A 24198-nucleotide genomic window follows, 5' to 3' on the forward strand; every position below is an offset into this window, starting at 1 on the left:
GCGTCATCATTTACAGCATACGAAATAAGCATAGACTTATATATTATCATAGACAGAGTGTCATTTAGAGCGAAGTGACGACACCATCTTTTTTATTTGGATTAGTGCTGTTTCACTCTTACGCGTAGTGAAGCTGCTACAGTTGTCCTCCCCTTCCGTGCCTACACTCACACTTAATGTCATTTTAGTTTCTCGATACAATGTGCTAGAAAGAGATACCGCAAACGCAAACCAGTCGAAGAAATCTTGTCGTCAGGAAGCGCGGAGTGTAGGCTCACTCTATGTTAATATATACCTCTATGAAAATAACATAAACTTATCATAAAATTTCAAACTCCAATACAAAATTAGTTGTGAAAACGACTATTTGTATACTATAAAAAACTTCAAGATGCAAAAATTCGACAAAATATATAACAGCAAAAAATTCAACAAACTGACAGCCACAAAAGTAAACAAACCTAAACGTCAGAAATTGTACTTAAATTATGTGAAAACATCCCTAAACATCTTTCTTTGTACCTATCTCTTTTCAATGCACTGAGTCTAGATCGTTCATAAAAATAACATGTGTTTTTACTTAATAACAGGCGGCAGCTGGTTTGTCATTAGTTTCATGCGTGGAAGAGAATGATGTTAGATAAAAAGTATGTGTTTTATATCGCCAAGTATTAATGCCGCACGGGTAAAGACTCGTGGACTTAACAGTATGTCTGATGAATTTACGTCCAATAGTTATTTTCCTAAGTAGTGCGGAAAATGATAATTTCCAGCACGAGACTGCTGTTGACCAGAACGACGCGATAGCGGAGTTAATAGTTAATAATAATTAACGGAATACTTCTCTAATTCTTTCAGTTGGTTTTTTATAAGCTCCTTCTTCTTACTTTTCAGTATTCGTTTTTCGTCTCTTCTCATATGCCTATACTCTTCCTCTACTTGTCACGTTCTTTGTCCTTGGAGCGTTGTATATGCTTGATTTTTTATTTGCGTTGCTTGTGCTCATTCCTCATCATACCTGGCCGACCTTTGTTTCACGACTTTGTCTTCCAATCACTTCAGTTGCTCCCTCCTCCAATAGGGTTCTACACTGGCTCCAATAGTTGTTAATATCTTAAAATATATCATGTATACACTCCTTTATCTTAAATTTCAGGCTTTCTTCAAATTTCTTAGCTATCATAGGGTTTTTTAACGTCTCTACGTTAAATATTTCCTCTTTAACTCCTCTTATTTTCTTTGCAGTGGAGATTCTAGTTCTTATTTTCGTTTGGAATAGGTACAATGCTATATAAAACACCGGCCATATTCCAATGGATTGCCTTTATTCATGATTCTTAAGTCACAAACAGCGGCAAAATGCAAACACTCAGCACTCAAACAATCAGCTTAATGAGCCATATGCTGAAAATATTCCTTCTCATCCTCAACATCGAAATGTACACGTGAAACTGCATGGATTAATTAAAGGATATAATAGGTTTCTTCCAACACGACGAAGAACCGTCATGTAACGATCACGTTACTATAAAATTAACGGACGGTTTCTTGTTGTGTTGGAACAAACCTATATTGATTACATTCCTCGATTATGAAAGATCGTTTGACACCGTAAAACACGACGCAATGAAAAAAAAAAGGTTACCTACAAAACACTAACGTTGAAGAAAAAATAAATAATATAAGAGTTATCCAAAATCTCTATTGGAACCAAAAAGCACTGACAACGCTCTGATACTAAAAGGACCAAGAGACAGAGATCACATCTCCTTCATCCTAAAGGGAGAAAGAATAATGCCGACCGAAAAGGTTAAATATTTAGAAGTGATGGTGGACACTAAGCAGATATTTGGCTATCACGTCAAATATGCTACAAACAAGGCCGAACAGCATTGGCAATAATTATGCTAAATAGACGCTTCAGAAGTCAAACGGTGTAAGTCAAAAGTCAGTCAAAAGTGTCAAATTCTCCCTAAAAATGACTTACGAGATGTAACATGGATGTTAACACATTAGAATACAACAAAAATTAAAAAGCCACCTCAATTGGATTTCTTTCAGGCTTTAGAAACATCAATAATTGTAATTCCCTCATATTCTGAACTTCACATACTTAGAAAAACTACCCTTAATGATTATACTGCAAAATACCCTAATCACCTACAAATATATACCGATGCTTCAAAACAAAGTGATGGTGTGGGCTGTGCCTAGATGTCAAAGAAAAATTTAAACTGAATTCCAATACATCAATATTTTCAGCAGTAACCATAGCTATCATAAAAGCATGCCAATACGCCGAAAATAAAAATCTAAAACAAATAAAATATTATCCGACTCATTATCAGTTTTAAAAAGTTTCTCTGGTCAACTAGACGAAAATTCTGTTAACGTAAATCCCTACATCAAAGAATAAAGATACTATTATCTAATCTAACAACTATGCAGTGTTATATAGTATTCACGTGGATTAAAGCTCATATTGGACTCGAAAATAATGAAAAAGTAGATCAGTTGGCAAAAGACAGCATTTTCAGTGGCGAGGAAACATTGAATGATATTGGACTTCAAGAATGTATAACCATAAGTAAAACCAGATTACATGATAACTGGAAACTTCAATGGAATCAATACTGTGTAAATAATTGTCCGACAAGGTATACTCTTTTACATCCGAAAATTCCGACAGATTATTGGCATAAAAATTTAAATTTTTCAAGACACGATATTGTTACTATCTCTCGACTAAAATTTGGCCATGCCTGTTATCCCGCACATCTATATAAAATCAATATGATACAGTCGGATTTGTGCGAAAATTGCAATACAATAAGTGACTTGGATCATATATTTTTTGCATGTGACAAATATGTGACAAAAAGAAATTTGTTGAATACATGTTGAATATCTATTGTAAGAAAACGTTTATCCCCCATATAATCTGATGAACTTACTAGCTTTGAACAAACCGTCAATCTTTAGGATTCTTCTAAATTATGTTAAGTCGTGTAAATTGAAACTTTAGATTATAAAATTATTAGTCGTGTAAATTAATAATACCCAGTATCCCTACTTAGTATGTGGTTATGGTTAGTCACCCTGAACGATTTGGGTGCGAAAAGTTTTTTTCCATTACCTACCCTTAATTGTTTTTGTAATGGATTCGGAGATGGATTCGTAATGGTGTTTGTGTATGGTGAGGCGTCGATTTCAAGAAGTGTTGCTGGCTAAATGGGCGCAGTTCCCAAAGACCATAAAAGAAAAAGAAAAAAGAATAGAACAACAACAAATATCTAGTCCTTGTTTTTATTTATAAATAGAATACTTATATTATAATCAATAAAGACGTTTTATTTATTTTTAATGGCTCCTCATTTTTCTGAAACTATTTTCACAAACATATAATTATTATACAGGGTGTAACGAAAATACAGGTCATAAATTTAATCACATATTCTGGGTCCAAAAATAGTTTTATTGAACCTAACTTACCTCAGTACAAATGTGCATATAAAAAAAATTACAACCCTTTGAAGTTACAAAATGAAAATCGATTTTTTCCAATATATCGAAAACTATTAAAGATTTTTTATTAAAAATGGACATATGGCATTCTTATGACAGTAGCATCTTAAGAAAAAATTATAGTGAAATTTGGACATCCTATAAAAATTTTATGGGGGTTTAGTTCCTTTAAACCCCCCCAAACTTTTGTGTACGTTCCAATTAAATTATTATTGTAGTACCATTACTTAAACACATTGTTTTTAAAACTTTTTTGGCTGTTAGTACTTTTTCGAAAAGTCAGTTTTTATCGAGATATTTTGAATATTTGTCAAATCCACCAAATATTTGTTATGGTTAAGTACGATTATGGAGACTTGGTAATAATATAAAAATTTATGTATGATTTACATTTTTAGGTATATTTTGAACCGTATTAAAAAAGAAGCCATATCTCGATAAAAGGTGCCTTCTCGAAAAAATACAAAGAGGCAAAAAACTTTTAAAAACATTGTGTTTAACTAATGGTATCGTAGTAATAGTTTAATTGGAGCGTACACAAACATTTGGAGGGTTTAAAGGAATACAACCCCTATAAAATTTTTATGTAAACATATTAAAAAAGAAGCCGCAACTCGATAAAAACTGCCTTATCAAAAAAATACTAGGAGCCAAAAAAGTTTTAAAAATGTTGAATTTAACTAATGGTACCACAATAATAATTTAATTGGAACGTACAGAAAAGTTTGGGGGGTTTAAGGGACAAAACCCCCATAAAATTTTTATGGGGAGCACAAATTTCACTATAATTTTTCTTTAAGATGCTCCTGCTATAAGAATGCCACATATCCATTTTCAATAAAAAATCTTTAATAGTTTTCGATATATTCGAAAAAATCGATTTTCATTTTGTAACTTCAAAGGTCTATAACTTTTTTTATGTGCATATTTGTACTAAGGTAAGTTAGGTTCATTCGAACTATTTTTGGTCCCAGAATATTTGATTTAATTTATGACCTGTATTTTTGTTACACCCTGTATATTATCTCATTATTATTATCAAACATTTATTGACTTACACCGTTTGGCTTCTGAGGCATCAAAATATTGGAGACCCAGATACGGAAAAAGAAAGATTCCGATGAAAGTGGTACACTCCACAATTCTAGAAATTAATAGAAATAATTTTTAAACACTATAAAAACCCAATCAAATAATTTCCAGCTACAGCACTGATGTTACTGCTTAATGTATTAAAAGGGGATAGCGATATTTGGTGTATACAATTTAGAGAAAGAGAAATACATAAACTTGAAATGGTGTTTATGGAGGATGATGTCATCCTTAAGTATCTTTGCAATGGTGCCGTCTGTTCAGCCTAAAAAAATATTTATTTAATCGCACTGAGAACTTATAAATAGATTAGGAACTTTCATTAAAAGTAATAAAACAAAATAAATCTTGTGTCGTAAATGATATTGTGTTTTTGTAATAATTGTAACATGTTGAGTGGAAGAATGAAGAATATCATGAATGTGGATAAGAAGTTGTATCTAACTTTAAATTAACTTTTATTTGGCAACACGGTTTAATTGTCTAGTGTCACTGTCTGTCACTCAAAATACGTGTCACGATAACTTGATAACTGAAGAGGTTATGCCTATGGGTTTTACCTGCAAGAAATTATTTGAACCTGCTCTTGCATAGATAAAATATAATAATTGCTGACATTGTAAAAAAACCTTCAAAATGGGGGACCCGCCTCAATATTACGAAAAATCAGACAATTATTACAGAGGTAGATCGTTTCACCGGCCGCCCCATCGCGGGAGAGGCAGAGGTCGAGGAGACAGCAGGGCTTCAGCTCCTTCAACTTATCAGGTACAAAGAACTCTTGATGAATTAAATGTGACCGATCTAAGACAACACATTGACAGGATACATGAACAGGTAAATTATTTTCGAATTTTTATCTCAGTTTAAATACATTTATTTATAATTTTTAGTCAAGAAGTGGTCCTCCACCAGACCCCACCTATAATTATTCAAAAAATTCGCCAAGGGATAATGAGGGCTATAATCCTAAGGTATGTTGTACAGTATTTTGGTAAGAGCTGAGTGTTTAAAGTAGAAAAATCATTATAATTCTTTTACAATGTATGGAACAATTTCTCAGACCCTTTTAAAAAAACTTAGATAAGCAAACAGTGGTACTGGTGTAGTATAGGGGCGCTTGTACTATTAACCTGAAATGTATCTCAATAGATTCTATGTATCTCAAAGCAGCTAAGTGAGAATAACTGCATATCTTTACTTAACACATTCTTGGACCAGTCTTCATATCCAGACAGTAATTTCCCTTTTGTAAGTGTCTGCATATGCAGTCGTGTCGTGAATGGGTTAAGGTGTCTGAATTTATTCTACTTTATAAAACAATCTAAAGTAGATTACTCAAATCATCTTATACTAACTCAACAGAATGTGATTGTGAGGCGAAGTGAAAACTTCACATTGTACACAGCTCTCCTCTCTTCCTTCAATCCACCACTTTTCTGCTCCAAAAGTGAAATCACTTGTTCATACAGTCGGAAAAATGAAAGAATACCCATGAACGAACATATAAAACACGCGGTATTTTCCTGTCACCATGTCACAAAGAAAATTACCCAGCGCAAGTACATGTAATAATAATTATTACATGTACATGTAGTAATAATTATTACATGTACTTGCGCTGGCCAATTTTTTGTATGACACAGTGACAGGAAAATACAGCGTGTTTTATATGTTCGTTCATGGGTGTTCTTTCATTTTTCCTACTGTAGCAATGTTCGGAGCTGTATTTTACATTTTTCGCTACACAAAAATATAAGAGTTTAACCCTTAAACGCCCAACCCTTTTTAGGTTGCATGTATGCCCAATGGTGGGTAAAAAATGTCCACCTAGAAAATAGCTAATATATTTATTGAGAGTTGTTGGAAATGGATTAAACTTAAGAATCTTATGCTTAATACACACAGCATCTTCTAAAATATTAATATAAACAATTTACAAACCTTACAACAAAATTACAATGTACATCAAAATTAATATACCAGTAAAAGCCAGTAATTCATATTTGTCGATTTTCTCCACATTCTTCCTTTCAGCCTCCTCATTGGCAGATAATTATGTCGATTATATGTTTATACATCGATAATTATATGGAGTATCTTCATACCAACGAGAAATAATATAGAATATAGAAACCTTTAGTAACAAGTTTTACCAAGGTGTACTTTTTATGCCCTCCCATATTTAACTCAAGATATTACTTTTATTTTCAAAAATATCGGTAGAACCAAATTAACATTCGATAAAGGGCTGTCTTTGTCTTTTTAACAATAAATAATTTTTGAAAAATTTTTAAACACGTAATAAATATGTTACAAGGGAATACGCATTAGGTGGACATTTTTTGCCCACCCTTGGGCGTTTAAGGGTTAATAAAGAGAATTATTTTATAATTTTAATATGTTTTCTAAAGAAATAAAAAAAATAACTTTCCAATTTTAATAGGACCTACCTAAGTTATGAATTTTTCAGAAAAGAATAGCCAATTTTAGCAGTTTTTTTACTTATGTCTGTGAAAAATGCACCAATAAGGTTTTATGCAGGGTGTTTCATTAATAATTGTCCATATAGTAACTGTAGAAACCTTAGCACAAAATACGAAGATTTAACCTAAAACCCTTAAATAAAATGTGGTTCTTTACTGAGTTACAGGGTGTTTTATCTAAAAATTTAAAAACTATTTTTGTTCAGCATTTTAAAACTGTTGGACGTATCCTTTTCATACTTGACAGAAAGTGCCACTACTATACACCCCACTAAATTATGATAAACAAACGTTTCTAGCTACTATCAGAGGCGTACGACAGGGGATAGTGAATGGTTGGCCCTTCTCAAATTCTACGCCACTGGACAAATTACTATTTTAGTGCCATTTTTAGATTCTCCAATACCTTATACGTAAATAATATACTCTTCATTGGTAAATTATGTTTAAAATTATTATTTTTTAAAGCATAAAAAAGTATGTTTTAATGATCTTTATAGACGTGTCTGGGGCTTTTGACAATCTTTGGTGGCCGTCATTCTTTGAAAGACTTCGAAGAATGAGATGTCCAAAGAATCTGTACGGAAGTCTCAGAAACTACTGTCAAGACCGATATGCAAGCCTAAGCTGTCCAACAGGAAAAAAGACAAAACATATCACAAAAGGATGTCCACAAGGATCAGTTTGTGGACCTATGTTCTGGGATGTAATGCTAGAGGAACTGTTGGAACAATTGACTATAGATCCTGAAGTGCTTGGAAGCATAGCATATGCAGATGATTTGTTGTTGATCATAGATGCAAACTCAAGAAGAGAATTAGAAAATAAATCAAATGAAGTATTAATAAGAGTAAATGATTGGATGAATAAAGTAAAATTAACAATATCAGATTCAAAAACAACATATAGTTTAATAAAAGGAAATTTAGAAAGAGATCCAATTATAAAAATTAGAGGGAAAACAATAAAAAGAAAAATGGAAACAAGATATTTAGGTATTATAATAGACGAACAAAAATTATTTACAAAACACATGAATTGTGTCTGTGAAAAGGCAACAAAGATCATGCATAGCATTGCTAGTCTAGCACAGAAGGAATATAGAATTTCGTTCCGACAGATGAGAATATACCTAAGTACAATACTTGCATCAATTGTAGGGTACGGTTCAAGTGTATGGGCACATAGATTAATAAATAAAAAAAACGCAGAAAAATTAAATAGAGCTCAGAGAGGATTTCTTGTAAGAATGACGGGAGCATTTGGAACAACTGCAACACAGGCACTCACAGTTTTAACTGGAGTAATGCCAATGCATTTAGAAACACAAAAAAGAGCATGTAATTATTGGCTAAAAAAAGAAAAACATGAAAAAATAATACAAATAATAGGATTAGATATAAGAAATAAAAGAGAATTAAAAGAAATAATAAATAGAAAAAGACAAAATGAATGGGAAAATTCAACAAAATCTAGACGTTTATACAATTTTATACCAATATTAGAAAACATTCCAAATTATTTTAATCCAAAACAAGGTTTAATACACTTTTTAACAGGACATGGACCGTACCCAACATATTTGGAAAGATTTAACTTAAAAGATGATGCATATTGTGAATGTGGAGAACTAGGTACACCAGAACATATAGTGTTACATTGTGAAAATACTATAGAAAATGAAGAACACAGAGAAATGAGAAGAAGATTAGAAAGAATTGAAATAAGAGATATATTACAAAATGAAGAATATTTTGAAATATTAAACAATCTCGCACAAATAATATCTAAAAAACAACAAGAAATCTATAATAATAGAAGAAGACAACCAATAATCCAACCCTGATGAAGTTGAGTAAGATAAAGTTAAAATAAATAAAATAAAATATAAATTCAAAAATAGATATTTACAATTATAATAATAATAATTCAATATAAAATAAATAAATAAAAATAATAATTCAATACATAATTCATAAAAATAAAAAAAAAATAAAAAAAAAAAAAAAACTACCAACTCTCTTCTGAAAATAGAGGGACTGTCTTTATAACTTAGAAGGGAGTTGATAGTACCAAAAATATTTTAAATTGTTTATTTAAATTTGTTTGTTATACGTAATTAAGAGATTATGGCAAATTGTTATTGTAAAAATAGATTTAATAGTTGAGTAAAAAATGTAAAAATATAAAAAAAATATCTGTAATCCCATCAGGAAAAAACGACCTGGATTAGTCACTAGAGGCCAGGTCATATGTATAAATAATAAATAAATAATAAATAAATAAATAATAAAAAATAATCTTCATTGGTAACGATTAGTCATTAGGTTTCGAGATATTTGAAGTTAAATATTAAATGGCACAGTTATTTTGATTAATTTATGATATGATTCATATGATTAAAATTTAAAAATTATTTTGTACCCAGTACTTTAAAACTATTTAGCGTATCCTTATTATACTTGGCAGAAAGTTTAGGTACTGTATACCCTACTAAGTTAAAATAAATAAACGTTTCTAGCTACTACCAGAGGCGTACGACGGGGGATAGTGGCTGGTTGACCCTTCCCAAATTCTACGCCACTGACGAAATTACTACTTTAGTGTAATTTTTTGATTTTCCAATACTTTTTATGTAAATAATATACTCTTCATTCTTAACGAAAAAATGATTAGTTTTCGAGATATTTGAAATTAAAAATGAAGCGAGACAATACATTAATCAAAATAACTGTGTCGTTTTATTTTTAACTTCAAAGATCTCGAAAACTAATGACTTTATCGTTACGAATGAAGAGTATATTATTTTTATAGAAAGTATTGGATAATCCAAAATTTGAAATAAAAGGGAAATTCCGCCAGTGGCGTAGAATTTAGAAAGGGTCAACCATTCACTTTCCCCCGTCGTGCGCCTCTGGTAATCGCCAGAAACGTTTGTTTAACATAATTTAGTAGTTTGTGTAGTACCTATACTTCTTGCCAAGTATGAAAAGGATACGTCGAATAGTTTTAAAATGCTGAGCAAAAATATTTTTTTAATTTTTAGTTAAAACACCCTGTAACTCAGTAAGGAACCACATTTTATTTAAGTGTTTCAGGTTAAATCTTCGTATTTTGTGCTAAGATTTCTCCAGTTACTATATGGACAATTATTAATGAAACACCCTGTATATAGAAATTGTTTGTTTTTTGATTCTCAACAAAAGTGTCTTTGATTCTCGTTTTGACAATATTGCAATTAAATTACTATTGCATTAAGATTTTTCACAAAATCTAATTTTTCAGAAAATGAAAAATTTTGATTTTTGTTAAATTCTCTCATAGAATTCAGGGAAAAGCTAATTTGGATACACATTGAAAATCTATCATCACTTGGTTTAACAAAAAATTTGGAAATTTCAAAACAATTTCCTGAAAAATGGAAATCTCATGCAAAGTTTCTTGTTGTGTAGACATAACTGTCTTTATTTGGGTACCGACTATCGCCGTCTTTACTACGATATTTGTTGTCATTCGGCTTATAATATGCTCATTCAATTCTACTCTTTTCCTTACCCAGACCTGGACGTTCTCTAACTTTGCATCTCATTCATATCTCTGTACTTCTAACTTTGTCCCATCGTATCTTTTCTAAGGGCTTTCATCTCTGCTGTTTCTACCATTCTTTTTTTTCTGTATCAGGTCATGTTTCTGCGGTTTATTATTAGTTCAAAAAAATAAGAGAAAAAAATATCCTGTTGGTGACACAACCCCCTCCAGGCTGAAACCAAATTTTTTGAATAGTGTGGACATCTATATTAATAATAACCTATATGTTTCCTGCAGCCGATTTTGATGATATATACATAGTTATAAACAAATGAAGATCAAAAACGGTAAATTTTCGCTTTTTTCGTCTATAACCAAAAAGTTAAGTATTTTAAACAAATTTGAGAGTGAGAAACTCATAAATTGTATAAAAAACTTCAATATGGCGTTCGCTTAATATGTCTATCCTTATTGGTTGCTTAGAAAATTGCAAAATAAATAATAAATTTTGAGTTTTTATAAATATTCATAACTTATGTAAAAATTAACTTGGAACGTTCTTATTACACGGAATACTGAGACTTCTGGTGCTTAAATCATACCCTAAATTTCAAAGCAATTGGTTAAAGAGTTTAAAAGGTATTTAATTTGTTTATCCCAAATTAATTTTTTTTGCAACGCTATGTTTTTCTTTCTAAATGTGTATAAAAATTCAGTCTTTCCAAATATGAAAAAATAATTTTTCTACGGGTAACGGTTAAAAAGTTATTCTAATTGTTTATAAGTAAGCAAACAATCAACTTGTTTTTGCAAAATAATTTTACACTGTTTAAAATTACTTTTTGTCATTTTTTTATAATTAAGTCAATAGTATAAATGTTCTTCTTCCATAAACTGTCAGAAGTGTTACTGTAACCTCATAATTTTCTGACTTATAGTGTTGCAAAAAAAAATGAATTTGGGATAAACAAATTAAATAACTTTTAAACTATTTGACCAATTGCTTTGAAATTTAAAATATAATTTAAACACCAGAAGTCTCAACAATTCGTGTAATAAGGTTCTAAGTTAATTTTTACATAAGTTATGAATATTTATAAAAACTCAAAATTTATGATTTATTTTGCAATTTTCTAAGCAACCAATAAGGATAGACATATTCAGCGAACGTCATATTGAAATTTTTTAGACGATTTATGAGTTTCTTACTCTCAAATTTGTTTTTTACGAAAAAAGCGAAAATTTACGGTTTTTTGATGTTAATTTGTTTATAACTATGTATATCATCAAAATCGGCGGCAGGAAACGTAAAGATTATTAATATAGATGTCCATACTATTCAAACAATTTGGTTTCGGCCTGGAGGGGGATGTGTCACGAGAAAAATCTTATTTCTCTGGACTATATCATTACCTTTAGAAAATAGTATGCTCATGTTTCCTACTGAATGTGACTCGTTTTTATTAGTTCATTCACCTCTTTTCTTTTTTCTTTGATCAGCATTCTCCATGTTTTTCTTTGTGTTCCTTTTTTATTTGTTTGACTAAACTATATAGTTTCATTTCATGTGGGATATTCCGCTGTAGGCATTTTTTTCAGATTATGTAATAAATTATGTTGAAAATACAAAATGCTGAATGCTGATAGAATTTATCTAATGAGGGAAAGACTTTAGTGCACTAATGAAATACATTTTATAATTTTATTATAATTCAACATTTTATAATTTTTTTATAGCTTTAAAATTTTTAAGAATTCTTGATAGCATTTATTTATTATAACAATTTAGGCTATTGATTATGTACTATAGAAAGGAACTACAACGTTAACGGGGTTTTATTATTTCATATGGTCAATGAATCTGTATATATGAAAAAACCGCGGAGTGCTACCATTTAAAGGGGTGCGTTTTTGAGAAATGGGTGAATTAGTCCCTGGGCACAGGTTACATTAGGGTGAGTTCTATGCACTTTTGGTACAAACATATCTACATAAAAATTGTTCCTGGTTAAATTTCCTATCTAAATATAACCTTTTAAAGTAAAAGATACTGTTTTTTACAAAAATATATTCAAAAGAAAAAGCACAAAGAAACCCAAAAGAAAGAAATTTTGTTTTTTGTCCCATAACTTTTGTCCACGGGGATATAGGTATAGACATTGCTTTACAGAAAAAAAACTTACATATTTTCTCTTTAAAATGATGTTTGGTAGAGGTCATTAGGATTTACAGTTTTCGAAATATGATTTTTTAAAGTTCGCCACTCACAGCAATTTTGGTCAATTTTCCTTGTTATTTCGCAAATATTGTTCTGTAACTTTTTTCTACGCAACTTTAGGCATATATGCAATGGTACATGTAAGAGGAATATAAATCAATTACCTTTAAAATGTTCTACTGTATAATGTTGTACGACTTCTTTTAAAGAGGTTATCTTTTTCAAGATTTTATATTTTTAATAAGTTTTTATATTTTTTACGATTATTTTTTAAATTTCTCATTATAACTTTTTTTTATACATTTAGGTATATATATTATATAATAAAAAAGGAAGCTTATTCTGTTTACTTTAAAATGGTGTATTATAAAAAATTCTAGGATTATTTTTGAATAAGATATGCTTTTTCAAAATGTAATAAGTATGTACTTGCAACGATTTTTGATTTTAAGATTATTTTTTAAATTTCTTATTATAACTTTTTTATGTAATTGTGTGTTATGATTGAATCTTATTTTTTATAGGTATTAATACTTTGGATCCACTTAACTCGGCCGGACAAACTTCAAAATATGAATTAATTCCAATATTTACTGTCAAAGCTCCTTCACCACAAGCTTTGCTTGAAAAAACTAGCATGTAAATGTACCAAAGGATGTACAAAAAACTGCGGTTGTAGGAAGATAGGAATTAGTTGTTCAATATTCTGCAAAGGGTGCATGTGCATGGGTACTAATTGTGGAAACTCTAAGATAACTGAGGTGTCAGAGGAAGAAATTGAAGCTAATGCTAACTTTGATTTTGAAATTTTTTTAAATGTCAACGTTTAAATAATTTTAACTAAAGTGATGTTTTTAAGACTAATGTTTATGTAATTTTTGTAAAAGAAATAATTTTAAACAATACAGGTAAAAAAATATCAAAGAATCAGTCGGTTTCCATTATTTAAATATAGATGATCCACAATTTTAAAGTAAACAAAATAAGCTGTTTTATTATATAATATTATATAACATATGATATAATAATATTGTTTTATTTTTATATTATATTATAAAAAATCGTTAAAAGTATAAAACCTTGAAAAACCATAATCTCTTTAAAAAAAAAAAAAGTCGTACAACGTTATACAGTAGACCATTTTAAAGGTAATTGATTTCTCTTCCTATTACGTGTACCATTGCATATACCTAAAGTTAAAATTGCCCAAAATTGCTGTGAGTGGCAAACTTTGAAAAATCATTTTTCGAAAACTATAAATCCAAATTACCTCTACTAAACAACATTTTAAAGAAGAAATATGTAGGTTTTTTTTCTGTAAAGCAATGTCTATCGTGGACAAAAGTTATGGGACAAAAAACAAAATTTCTTTCTTTTGGGTTTCTTTCTGCTTTTTCTTTTGAATATATTTTTGTAAAAAAAGTATCATTGACTTTAAAAAGTGATATTTAGATAGGAAATTTAACCAGGAACAATTTTTATGTAGATATGTTTGTACCAAAAGTGCACAGAACTCACCTTAATGTAAACTGTGCCCAAGGACTAATTCACCCATTTCTCAAAAACGCACCCCTTTAAATGATAGCACTCCGCGGTTTTTTCATATATAGATGTCCATTGACCATATGAAATAATAAAACCCCGTTAACGTTGTAGTTCCTTTTAGCTATCTTATTTTGAATATAATCAATAGCCTAATTATTTCAGATAAAAATAGTAATAGCATATATTTTTTTTATTAGGCCAGTACCAGTCTACAACGTTCGAATAGTGGTAGAGGTAGAGGAAGACAAAAAAACCCAGACTTGTTCATTCAAAATCCCATGAATATTCAAGTTCGTGTTAGTACCTCCACTGGAGAAAGAAATTATTCTGCACTTGAAGATTCTAAATTGGCGGACATCAGACATGTACCAGACTATCAACTGCCACGTGGCAGAGGCAGTTTTACAAGAGGAAGGACCATAAGATCAAGGGGAAGGGGAAGGAATATAGGGGAGCCAGCTGACGAAGAGCAAAGGATTAGGGCTAAAAGTGTGGAACGGAGAAGACATGACCAAAGAGGTAGTCAAGTTAGGAGTAGAAGTGTTGAATATAGGCATCATGATGGCGATGGTGAGAGATCCGAAGGACACTTTAGAGGTAGAGGCAGGGGTTCTACCTCCAATTATTCTGAATATAACAGAAGTAGATATCCATCTGGTGAAGGACAAGGTTCTGCCTCCAATTATTCTGAATATAACAGAAGTAGATATCCATCTGGTGAAGGACAAGGTTCTGCCTCCAATTATTCTGAATATAACAGAAGTAGATATCCATCTGGTGAAGGACAAGGTTCTGTCTCCAATTATTCTGAATATAACAGAAGTAGATATCCATCTGATGGCCAGAGAGGGAGAGGAAGATTTTCAGATGGAGAATATAGAAGCAGGGGTAGAGGTAGAGGAAGAGGAGGTGGTCCTAGGAGAGGAAGAGGTACGAGAGGAGATCAACAAAAATGTGAGAATAATACGGAGTTTCAATCAACAAATTGCGAGCAAACTGCTGATGAAAATTGGGAAGATGCGGAAACACCTTCGAATAAAATTGATGTTCCAGATTGTACAAGCAGCCAAAACCCCGAACTTAACTTTACAGAGGGAGATGAGGAAGTACCTTCGGATAAAACTGATATAGCAGATTGTACCAGTAGCCAAAACCCTGAAACTAACTATACAGAGGAAGATGCTAGCTTTGATGAGCAGGATGGTCAATATGATCAACCTAATGGATCATATGATGATCCTGATATATTGGACTTGAAAGCTTCTCTCCCTGGAGGACTTAAATTAGAAGAAAGCGCAGATACAACAGAAGCAACTGAAGTAAATGAGCAAACAAAGAAGCATTTGGATGAAATCGTTAAGGAAAATATAGTGGTTGAATCGGGAGAAAATAAGAAACGAACCGTCAGATTCAATTTAGAAGAAAACGAAAGTGAATTGAAAGAAAACACAGGCGAAAGCAATCATGATTTTGATGATAAGAAATCCTGATGGAAGCGGAAAAAACCTAGATAGGCATACTCAAATTATTTTGTGAGTAAAGTATATTATTCTTCTGCTAAAGGCAGAGACAATAAAACTTAAAGGTTAGTATAGAATCATTCAGAAAATTGCATAACTTAGATCAAAGGTAATACTAATGCCCGATCAAAGAACAATCTGACCCAAAAAAAAATAAAGGAAGGATGAAAATTTGGGAATAGGTAGGTAGTTGAAATAGTCTATTATTATATAAGAAAAAGTTTACAATTCTACATCCCCTCCATTTTACAAAAATGGAGGGAAATACCCCCCTCTCGAAGATGAAAAAAATACATTCAGAGTAAGACCGGAATTGGATAAAATGACTAAATCTAAACAACTTTTCTTCTATAGAGTTTTTTCACTAAGTCAATACTTTATTTGCGAGTGAATATGTTCGTGTTTAACAAAATAAAACATGTTTTTGGACGGTTTTTCGGAGATAACTCAAAAAGTAAGTATTTCAGCGAAAAAAATATTCTTAGCAAAAATATAGCCCATCAAAAATTGAAAAAAATGGTGTATACAGACATGAGGTCTGTAGACCCAGTAGAAGCAGAGTTGCAGCTAATGAAAAGTAGGTTTTTCTTCGTAAAATTCCAAATCGAATATTTCAATTTGAAATAACCCAAAAACGGATCACTTTTAGGGGAAAATTCATTTTAACTTTTTTAAAGCGTTTAAAAAAAGGTTTATTTTTGTTAAAAAAACAAACTTGTAATATTAAAAGTAAGTGAATTACGCTCCAAATATTGTTGGTCCCTTTTATTATTTGGTAAAAAAATCGCGAAAATCACCCCCTAATTAGCATCACATATACGTTTTAACATTACCACTTCACAAGTTACTTTGTCTATTTATTATTTATATGATCTGTAAGTTTCATCGGTTCAAAGTGCTTCGTTTTGAAAAAGCTGTAGTTAAAATGGCTTGAACGAGTAACTAATCACGAGTTTAGGCAAATTTTGAACAGCCATAGCATAACCAATTTTTGTCGAAGAAGAAAACAAAAAATCAAAAATATTCAGAAAAGCAAAACGTACATTTTATTACTCTTTGAGATTTTTGGTATTTAAACAATTACGATTTTTTTCAAAATTAAAAAAAATGTCATATTTTAAACCCAATTTTTTTTTAAACTGAGCACTTTGAACCAATGAAACTTATAGATAATATATAAACAATACATAAGAAAGGTAACTTGTAAAGCGGTAACGATTAATTTTATTTGAGAAGCTAATTAAGAGGTGATTTTCGCCATTTTTTTATCAAAAAATAAAAGGGACCAACAATATTTTGAGCGTAACTCACTTACTTTTAATGTTAAAAGTTAAAAAAACTAAACCTTTTTTTAAACACTTTAAAAAAGTTGTAATGAATTTTCCCCAAAAAGTGCTCCTTTTTTTGGTTATTTCACATTGAAATATTAGATTTACAATTTGACGAAGAAGAACCTACATTTCATTAGCTGCAACTCTGCTTCTACTGGGTTTGCAGACCTCACGCATACACCATTTTTTTCAATTTTTTATAAGCTATATTTTTAGTAAGAATATTTTTTTCGCTAAAATAATTACTTTTTGAGTATCTCCGAAAAACCGTCCAAAAACATTTTTTTGGTTAAAAATAAACACATTCACCCGCAAATAACTCAAAAAGTATTGACTTAGTAAAAAACTCTATAGAACAAAAGTTACTTAGAATTAGTCATTTTATCCAATTCCGGACTTATTTTGAACGTATATTTTTTCACCCCCGAGAAAAAAAAATTTCACACCGTATTTTCCAATTTTTGTAAAATGGAGGGAATGTAGAATTGTAAACTTTTTCTTATATAATAATAGACAATTTCAACTACCTATTGCCAAATTTTCATCTTTCCTTTATTTTTTTGGATGTTTTTGTAAAATTTTGTGTTCCCTGATCGGGCTATAATATTTGTCAATCATTGTAAATCATATCATAGCATACTTCAAAGACCAATGCAATAATAGAAAATAATTATATGTAAACAGTAGATCCCTTTTGAATAACATATTGTTTTTACTACAGTTCAGATAAAATATGCTTCATTGTAGATCAAGACTGTTCATTCAGATTCGACACCATTTACTGAATCAATATTAGATACAGATTCTTCAGTATAAATTTTCCTTTCTAACGTTTCTAACAGCAATTTGTCTTTCGGCTTCATCTTTGGCTTTTACAACTCTTCGTGAGTCTTTGCCGCGTTTATTATTGTCTTCTATTGGTTCGGTTCCGATCCTGTGCTACTATTTCCCATGATGGTCTCACTTCCATCTTCTCCAGGTCTTCTCTGACTGCATCAGGCTGAACACAACGAAGGGACGTCGAGGAAACGTCAGCTTTGGTTGAATATATACACTTGTTTGAACATTACGTCATATAGACGTCTTTTGTAGGTGATTTTAAATACGTAAGATTAATGACGTTAAAATACGTTTAAAAACACGATTTCATTTCAGACAGCCAGGTCTGACGTCACAAAATTGGGAGGAGCTTAAAAAACTTGTTTGTATTGACTCCAAACAATTTCGTTTATATAACGTTGTTCATAAGAAATTTTTCATTTATTCGAGAGTTATCAAGTAACTCTATGAGAATACGGTAACGTTATAAATAACATGTAAAGTATACAGTAAAATAGCGTTACCGTATTCTCCTAGGGTTACTTGATAACTCTCTATTGTTTACGTGGTTTGTGTCTTGTGTGATAAAATAAGACTTTTCATTTAGATATTTAGTTGAAGAAACGTGTTAATTAAGAGATTTTTATTCGTTTTTGCTCAGTGAGTTAGTTTAATGCAGTAATTCTTCTTGTCAACTATTTGAGGTTATGTTTATTTGTTTTTGATGTTTATTTTCTGTTAGTGAACTAATTATGTGTTATCGACTTTAATTAAATTAATTTTTAGCCTACATTTTCACGTTACCTATTTTTTATACTATTTTGAAACATCTGAAAGAGGTCACTTTTTGAAAGTAATAAAGACTTGATTTTACCGACGGCGACGTGTAAAAGTCGTCATCATTTTGACGTTTGAAAATCGTCACAATCTCGACGTGAAAAAAACGTAAGTACAATGACGTTTTAAAATCGTCACAATTAGGACGTCAAATCGATGAGACAAATACACGTGATTTTCAACGTCATAGAAACACGTCAATTGGTCATTTTTATGACGTGTTATCTACGTTATAAAAACGTCGTTTGGTTGCTTGATATTTCCACCTTTTTCTAGGCCGTCCTAACGGTCTTCTACCATCTGGTCTTTTGCAAAACACATTGCTAATCAGTCTGTCATCATCACTCCGCACCACGTGGCCTGCCTATCTTAGTCTATTGGCTTTTATGTATCTCACGATGTTTCCCTGCCCGAAAAGAGTATCTAATTCATTGTTTTGTTGTTCCATTTTATTTTTTATATCGTTCTGTTGTTCTTCTAATTTGTCTATTCTACTAGTTATATGACCTACCTCTATTTAACTTAAAATTTTCATTCATTTGATAAACTATTTCTGATTTCTACCTCTATTTTTCAACGCCTCTTCTCTTTCTCTTACTGTCGACGCTTCTCCTTCATATCTTTCTCTCTTCTTGCTATTATCTTTTGATCGCATATATTTTGTGATAGATACACTCAAACCAAAAACAGTATGTTATTTTTTACGATTTGTGACTGTTTAGAATAAACTTAGAAAACGGTAAAGACTATTAATTTATTATATTTTTATTATTTATACGACCTATTTTGAGACAGCTTGACTGAAGTTTTAGTACTACTCAAAGATATTAGTAAAATTTTAGATATACATTTTATATATTATTTATGTGGAATATTATATGCGTTTATTAATTTTTTATTTCGAAAGTACACAGGTATTGTACTTATATTCATATTATGCATTTTTATTTTTATGATTTAAGTGTCTCAAATAGTTAGCTCAACGGGTAGTTCTGTCTTAATTTTGAAAAGAAAATGACAACCACTACATGTTTTTGAATAACTCAACATTTCTTTCTATAAATTTTATTTTATAAGGAATAAAATAAACATTTTGGGACGTAGGTAAAAATGACTAAAATAATTGTGATATTTTCATGAAAGATTTAATTTCGAAAAATGTTTGTAGGCTTTGTTCTGAAACATAAACTTTGAATATACCATTCTGCTATAAATATTGATACAAGGCATTTAACTAAAAAAATTTAAACTATTGGTTTGATTTGAAAAAGTTTTACACACTTTATTACTGAGTTTGAGTTAACTACAATCTACAAAAAAATTATTCAAAATGACCACCATTTGTTAGAATACAGCACCGAAGTCTCCTATCGGCCATTCATTGATCGATGTATGGATGACATCCTTAGGAAAATTGTCCACAGCTTCTACCAGCGCCTGCTTCACTCCACATTATACGTGACGTATTGTACCGGGTGTCCCAATAAGAATGACTCTCGGCCATATCTCAGGAACCGTTTATAGTACAGCTTTGGGAAAAAAATTTTATAACAAAAGTTGCCTCGAGAAAAGCCTGGAAATTATTTTCATATTTGTAAGTCCACCGCTAGGGGGCGTAATTGAATATCAAAAATTTAAAAATCAAAATTTTACAAAATTTACATAATGAAAGGGCACTGAAAATCCGATCATCGTATTCTTCGCAAAATTCTGCGAATATTTGATTTCACAAGTGTAACTCTACCTTTGCAAATAAGAGGTGGGGGTGAGTGGGAACCTTGTTATGAAAAATGGCTGTAAGTCCGGTTCTGCTTATTCGATTTTTGCAAACTTGGTCTCGTTGAAAACAGATCTTTTTCGTTAATGTAAGAGTTATAATTACGAAACAGCCTAGTAAGTAATATGCCAGCTAGGGGGCGCTATTTTTATGTTTTTCAGAAATCTAGTTTTCTTTGGAAAATATTAAATACAAGTATGCACTTTTAACCCTGTATTACAAAATTAGACCAAATTATCAACAGAATATCGAAAACAGCAAGTCGATACCTTTTTTTATATCTCGAGATATCTTAAGAAACGTATAAATTGTAAACAAACTGATAATGTCACCGGTAAACGAAGTTAAGGAAATCAAAGTGAAAATAGGTAGTGTGCTATGGAAACAAATTAGAGCGGGATACTTGCGGAGTGCCGACAGAAGTGAATATTTTTCATAGATTCAGTTATATTCGGTTCGATTCAATTCGATTCCATTTAATTGGATTTAATTTCATTTATTATAATTATGCTTATAATTTAATATATTTAAAATATACCCAATTTAATACATAATATATATGGTTTGTCAAACGTAGGAAAGAGTTTGAAAATCTTACAATCGCCGACATTTTTAAACTTTTTGCTACGTTTGACAAACTGTACTAGTGATTTTACCCATTAATTTTAGAATTAAAAAACTTTCAAAAGAAGTTTTACTTCAAATTTGATAGTGAATTTAATTATTAATATATAAAATGAATAGGATGTTTAAAAATACAATTTGAGGATAAGTAGGTTGAAAGGAATAATGTAATCAACAAATTTAAAAAAGTCACTTTTGTATAACGGCCTCCACTTTAATGAGAGTATCTAAAAATAAATGAACTCTTCCATGCATTATTTACGATTAAAATTTACACGAAGTATTTACTATACTTCATCAGTAATTAAATTTTTAAATTAAAAAATATCGGTTACATTATTAAGAAAAATAATAATTTAAAGCTTTATGTATCTTTATATCTTATTAATCCTAACTTTAACGGGTAAAATCACTAGTATATAATATTATGTATTAAACTAGGTATATATCATATATTTATATTAAATTATAGATATAATATATATTAAATAAAATTAAATCTAATCGAATGGAATCTAATTGAATCAAACGAATATAATCGAATCTATAATAAGTATTAACTTTTGTCGGCATTTCGCAAGTGTCACGCTTTAATTTTTTTCCACAGCACACTACTTGTTTCCACTTTGATTTCCGTAACTTCGTTTACAGGAGACATCATCAGTTATGTTTAAAAATTAACACGTTTCTTAAGTTATCTCGAGATAGAAAAAAGGTATCGACATGCGGTTTTCGATATTCTGTTGATAATTTGGTCTAATTTTGTAATACAGGGCTAAAAGTGCATACTTGTATTTAATATTTTCCAAAGAAAACTAGATTTCTGAAAAACATAAAATAGCGCCCCCTAGCTGGCATATTACTTATTAGGCTGTTTCGTAATTATAACTCTTACAATAACGAAAAAGATCTGTTTTGAACGAGACCAAGTTTTCAAAAATCGATTAAGCAGAACCGGACTCACAGCCATTTTTCATAACAAGGTTCCCACTCACCCCCCACCTCTTATTTGCAAAGGTAGAGTTACACTTGTGAAATCAAATATTCGCAGAATTTTGCGAAGAATACGATGATTGGATTTTCAGTGCCCTTTCATTATGTAAATTTTGTAAAATTTTGATTTTTAAATTTTTGACATTCAATTACGCCCTCTAGCGGTGGACTTACAAATATGAAAATAATTTCCAGGCTTTTCTCGAGGTAACTTTTGTTATAAAATTTTTTTTCCCAAAGCTGTACTATAAACGGTTCCTGAGATATGGCCGAGAGCCATTCTTATTGGGATACCCGGTACATACTATGCGCTCTAAAATTGACTACAATTATTTGTAGTCGAGTGGATTAAGGTCTGGGCTAGCTGACGGCCAATGGTTACTATAATAAATAATTCAGGTCTATGATTTTAGTACTAGTGTACTAGTCTTTTACCTATAGATTCTTGGAAATATTTGAACTAAGCATTAAATCTGTTCCCTCATTTTACCACGAAGTTGTCTGGTCAAAAAATTAAGGTGGAATTACCCATATACAAATAATGCATTGTATAACGGCTTTAAATGCATAGCTGTGAGAATGGAATTGTTTTTTTTTTTGTAATTTTTCATTCAACCAACAGCAAAGGCCAACTATGGTAAAGGTTCACGGCATAGGTTTTAACGAAAAGTATGTCTGAAAAGCAAATAAATCTAATATCTCGCAGATACGCCACTGCGTGAATGCTGAGTGTTCTATCTTTTCGCTGTTTGAAAGAGTCCGACAACTCGAAAATACTGTAGTTGGCATTTGCTGTAAGGTTTAGTGCCTTTTTGTTAAATTTTTACTTGTTACATTTCTGAACTTTTTGAATTTTTTTGTTGCATTTAATTTTATAAAATATTTGTTTAAATGTAAGAACAAAAAATGTAATTTTTATCACAATTTGTTGTGGTTTTTATTAACCAATTTGATGTGCGTATATGGCCTAAAGTATTTTGTTAACCAATGTTTATGTATGTTGTTATTGAAATGTTTATATTTTGTATGTTTTTCGGCTTGATAATTTATTTTATTTTAATGATTTATATATCCAGTGTCAACCTATTACATAATAAAGATGATTTAAATGTTTTCCATTTTTTCATTTCCTTTCAAATTTAAGATAGTTTTAAAATCAGTTACATTAGGACTAAATGGTTGAAGAACTGGTTTTCTTCTCATCCAAGACACCATATAACATGAAACGGAGTAAAGCGACAGTTTATTCCACGAATCAATTTTAGAATCAACTAAGACAAAAATTGAAAATCAGCTTGAAGAAAATAATGAACACTAAACACTGATTAAAGGTTTTCCTTTTAAGACATATTGGTATGTCGGACGATTTGAAAATGTGGTTAAACTTGCCGAAGGCTGCCCAAGTCAATCTTATACGATGGATAGGATAAGCTCAACGGTCTGGTTATCTTTTCCTATGCGAATCTCGTGACCTAGGTATTTGTAGACAATTTCCTGGTTTATTAATCATGAATACGATTAAGATAAGAAGGTTACAACATCTCGGCCACGTTATGAGAGGGGATAAATATGTGGCGACACGCTTTAATTACTATTTTTTTTTAATTGCTAATTTTAAATATTAACTTTCCTTTCTAAACGAAATAATATGGGTCATTTAAAATTCACATGTGTTTCGCTCCTAATATATAAAACCAGAATGTATAAAATTAATGGATTTTTCATGAGAAACACAAATTCCATAATAGATTATGGTACCAGATTAGCCACCCTCTTTATGTCAACTCTTAAAAACCACAGAAATGTTTTCAGTTTTTAAAACGCCAGATTTAATAAATTGTCGCCTGTTTGGCCATATGGTAGAACCACATAATGACAGATTAGTGTTTGTGGTCTAGTTTAT

At 30.7% G+C, this 24198-nt stretch overlaps 1 protein-coding gene across 1 annotated transcript; it reads left to right on the forward strand.

The window, feature by feature from the left end:
- The first annotated feature begins 5031 nt into the window (after window positions 1–5031).
- Window positions 5032–23408, forward strand: LOC114328650 (hornerin). The gene is made up of 3 exons (XM_028277572.2): window positions 5032–5454; window positions 5511–5591; window positions 14592–23408. Exons 1-3 carry the CDS (start codon window positions 5254–5256, stop codon window positions 15882–15884), a joined length of 1575 nt encoding a protein of 524 aa, XP_028133373.2. The 5' UTR covers window positions 5032–5253; the 3' UTR covers window positions 15885–23408.
- Window positions 23409–24198: the final 790 nt, after the last annotated feature.

The sequence above is a fragment of the Diabrotica virgifera genome, chromosome 3, assembly GCF_917563875.1.
Source record: "Diabrotica virgifera virgifera chromosome 3, PGI_DIABVI_V3a".
NCBI lineage: Eukaryota > Metazoa > Arthropoda > Insecta > Coleoptera > Chrysomelidae > Diabrotica > Diabrotica virgifera.

Excerpts from the sequence above, each read along its gene's own strand:
- LOC114328650 (XM_028277572.2), top strand. The coding sequence starts at position 5,254 with ATGGGGGACCCGCCTCAATATTACGAAAAATCAGACAATTATTACAGA. Across the intron at positions 5,455-5,510 it reads TTGACAGGATACATGAACAG|TCAAGAAGTGGTCCTCCACC; the intron begins GTAAATTATTTT and ends TATAATTTTTAG. Across the intron at positions 5,592-14,591 it reads ATGAGGGCTATAATCCTAAG|GCCAGTACCAGTCTACAACG; the intron begins GTATGTTGTACA and ends TTTTTTTATTAG.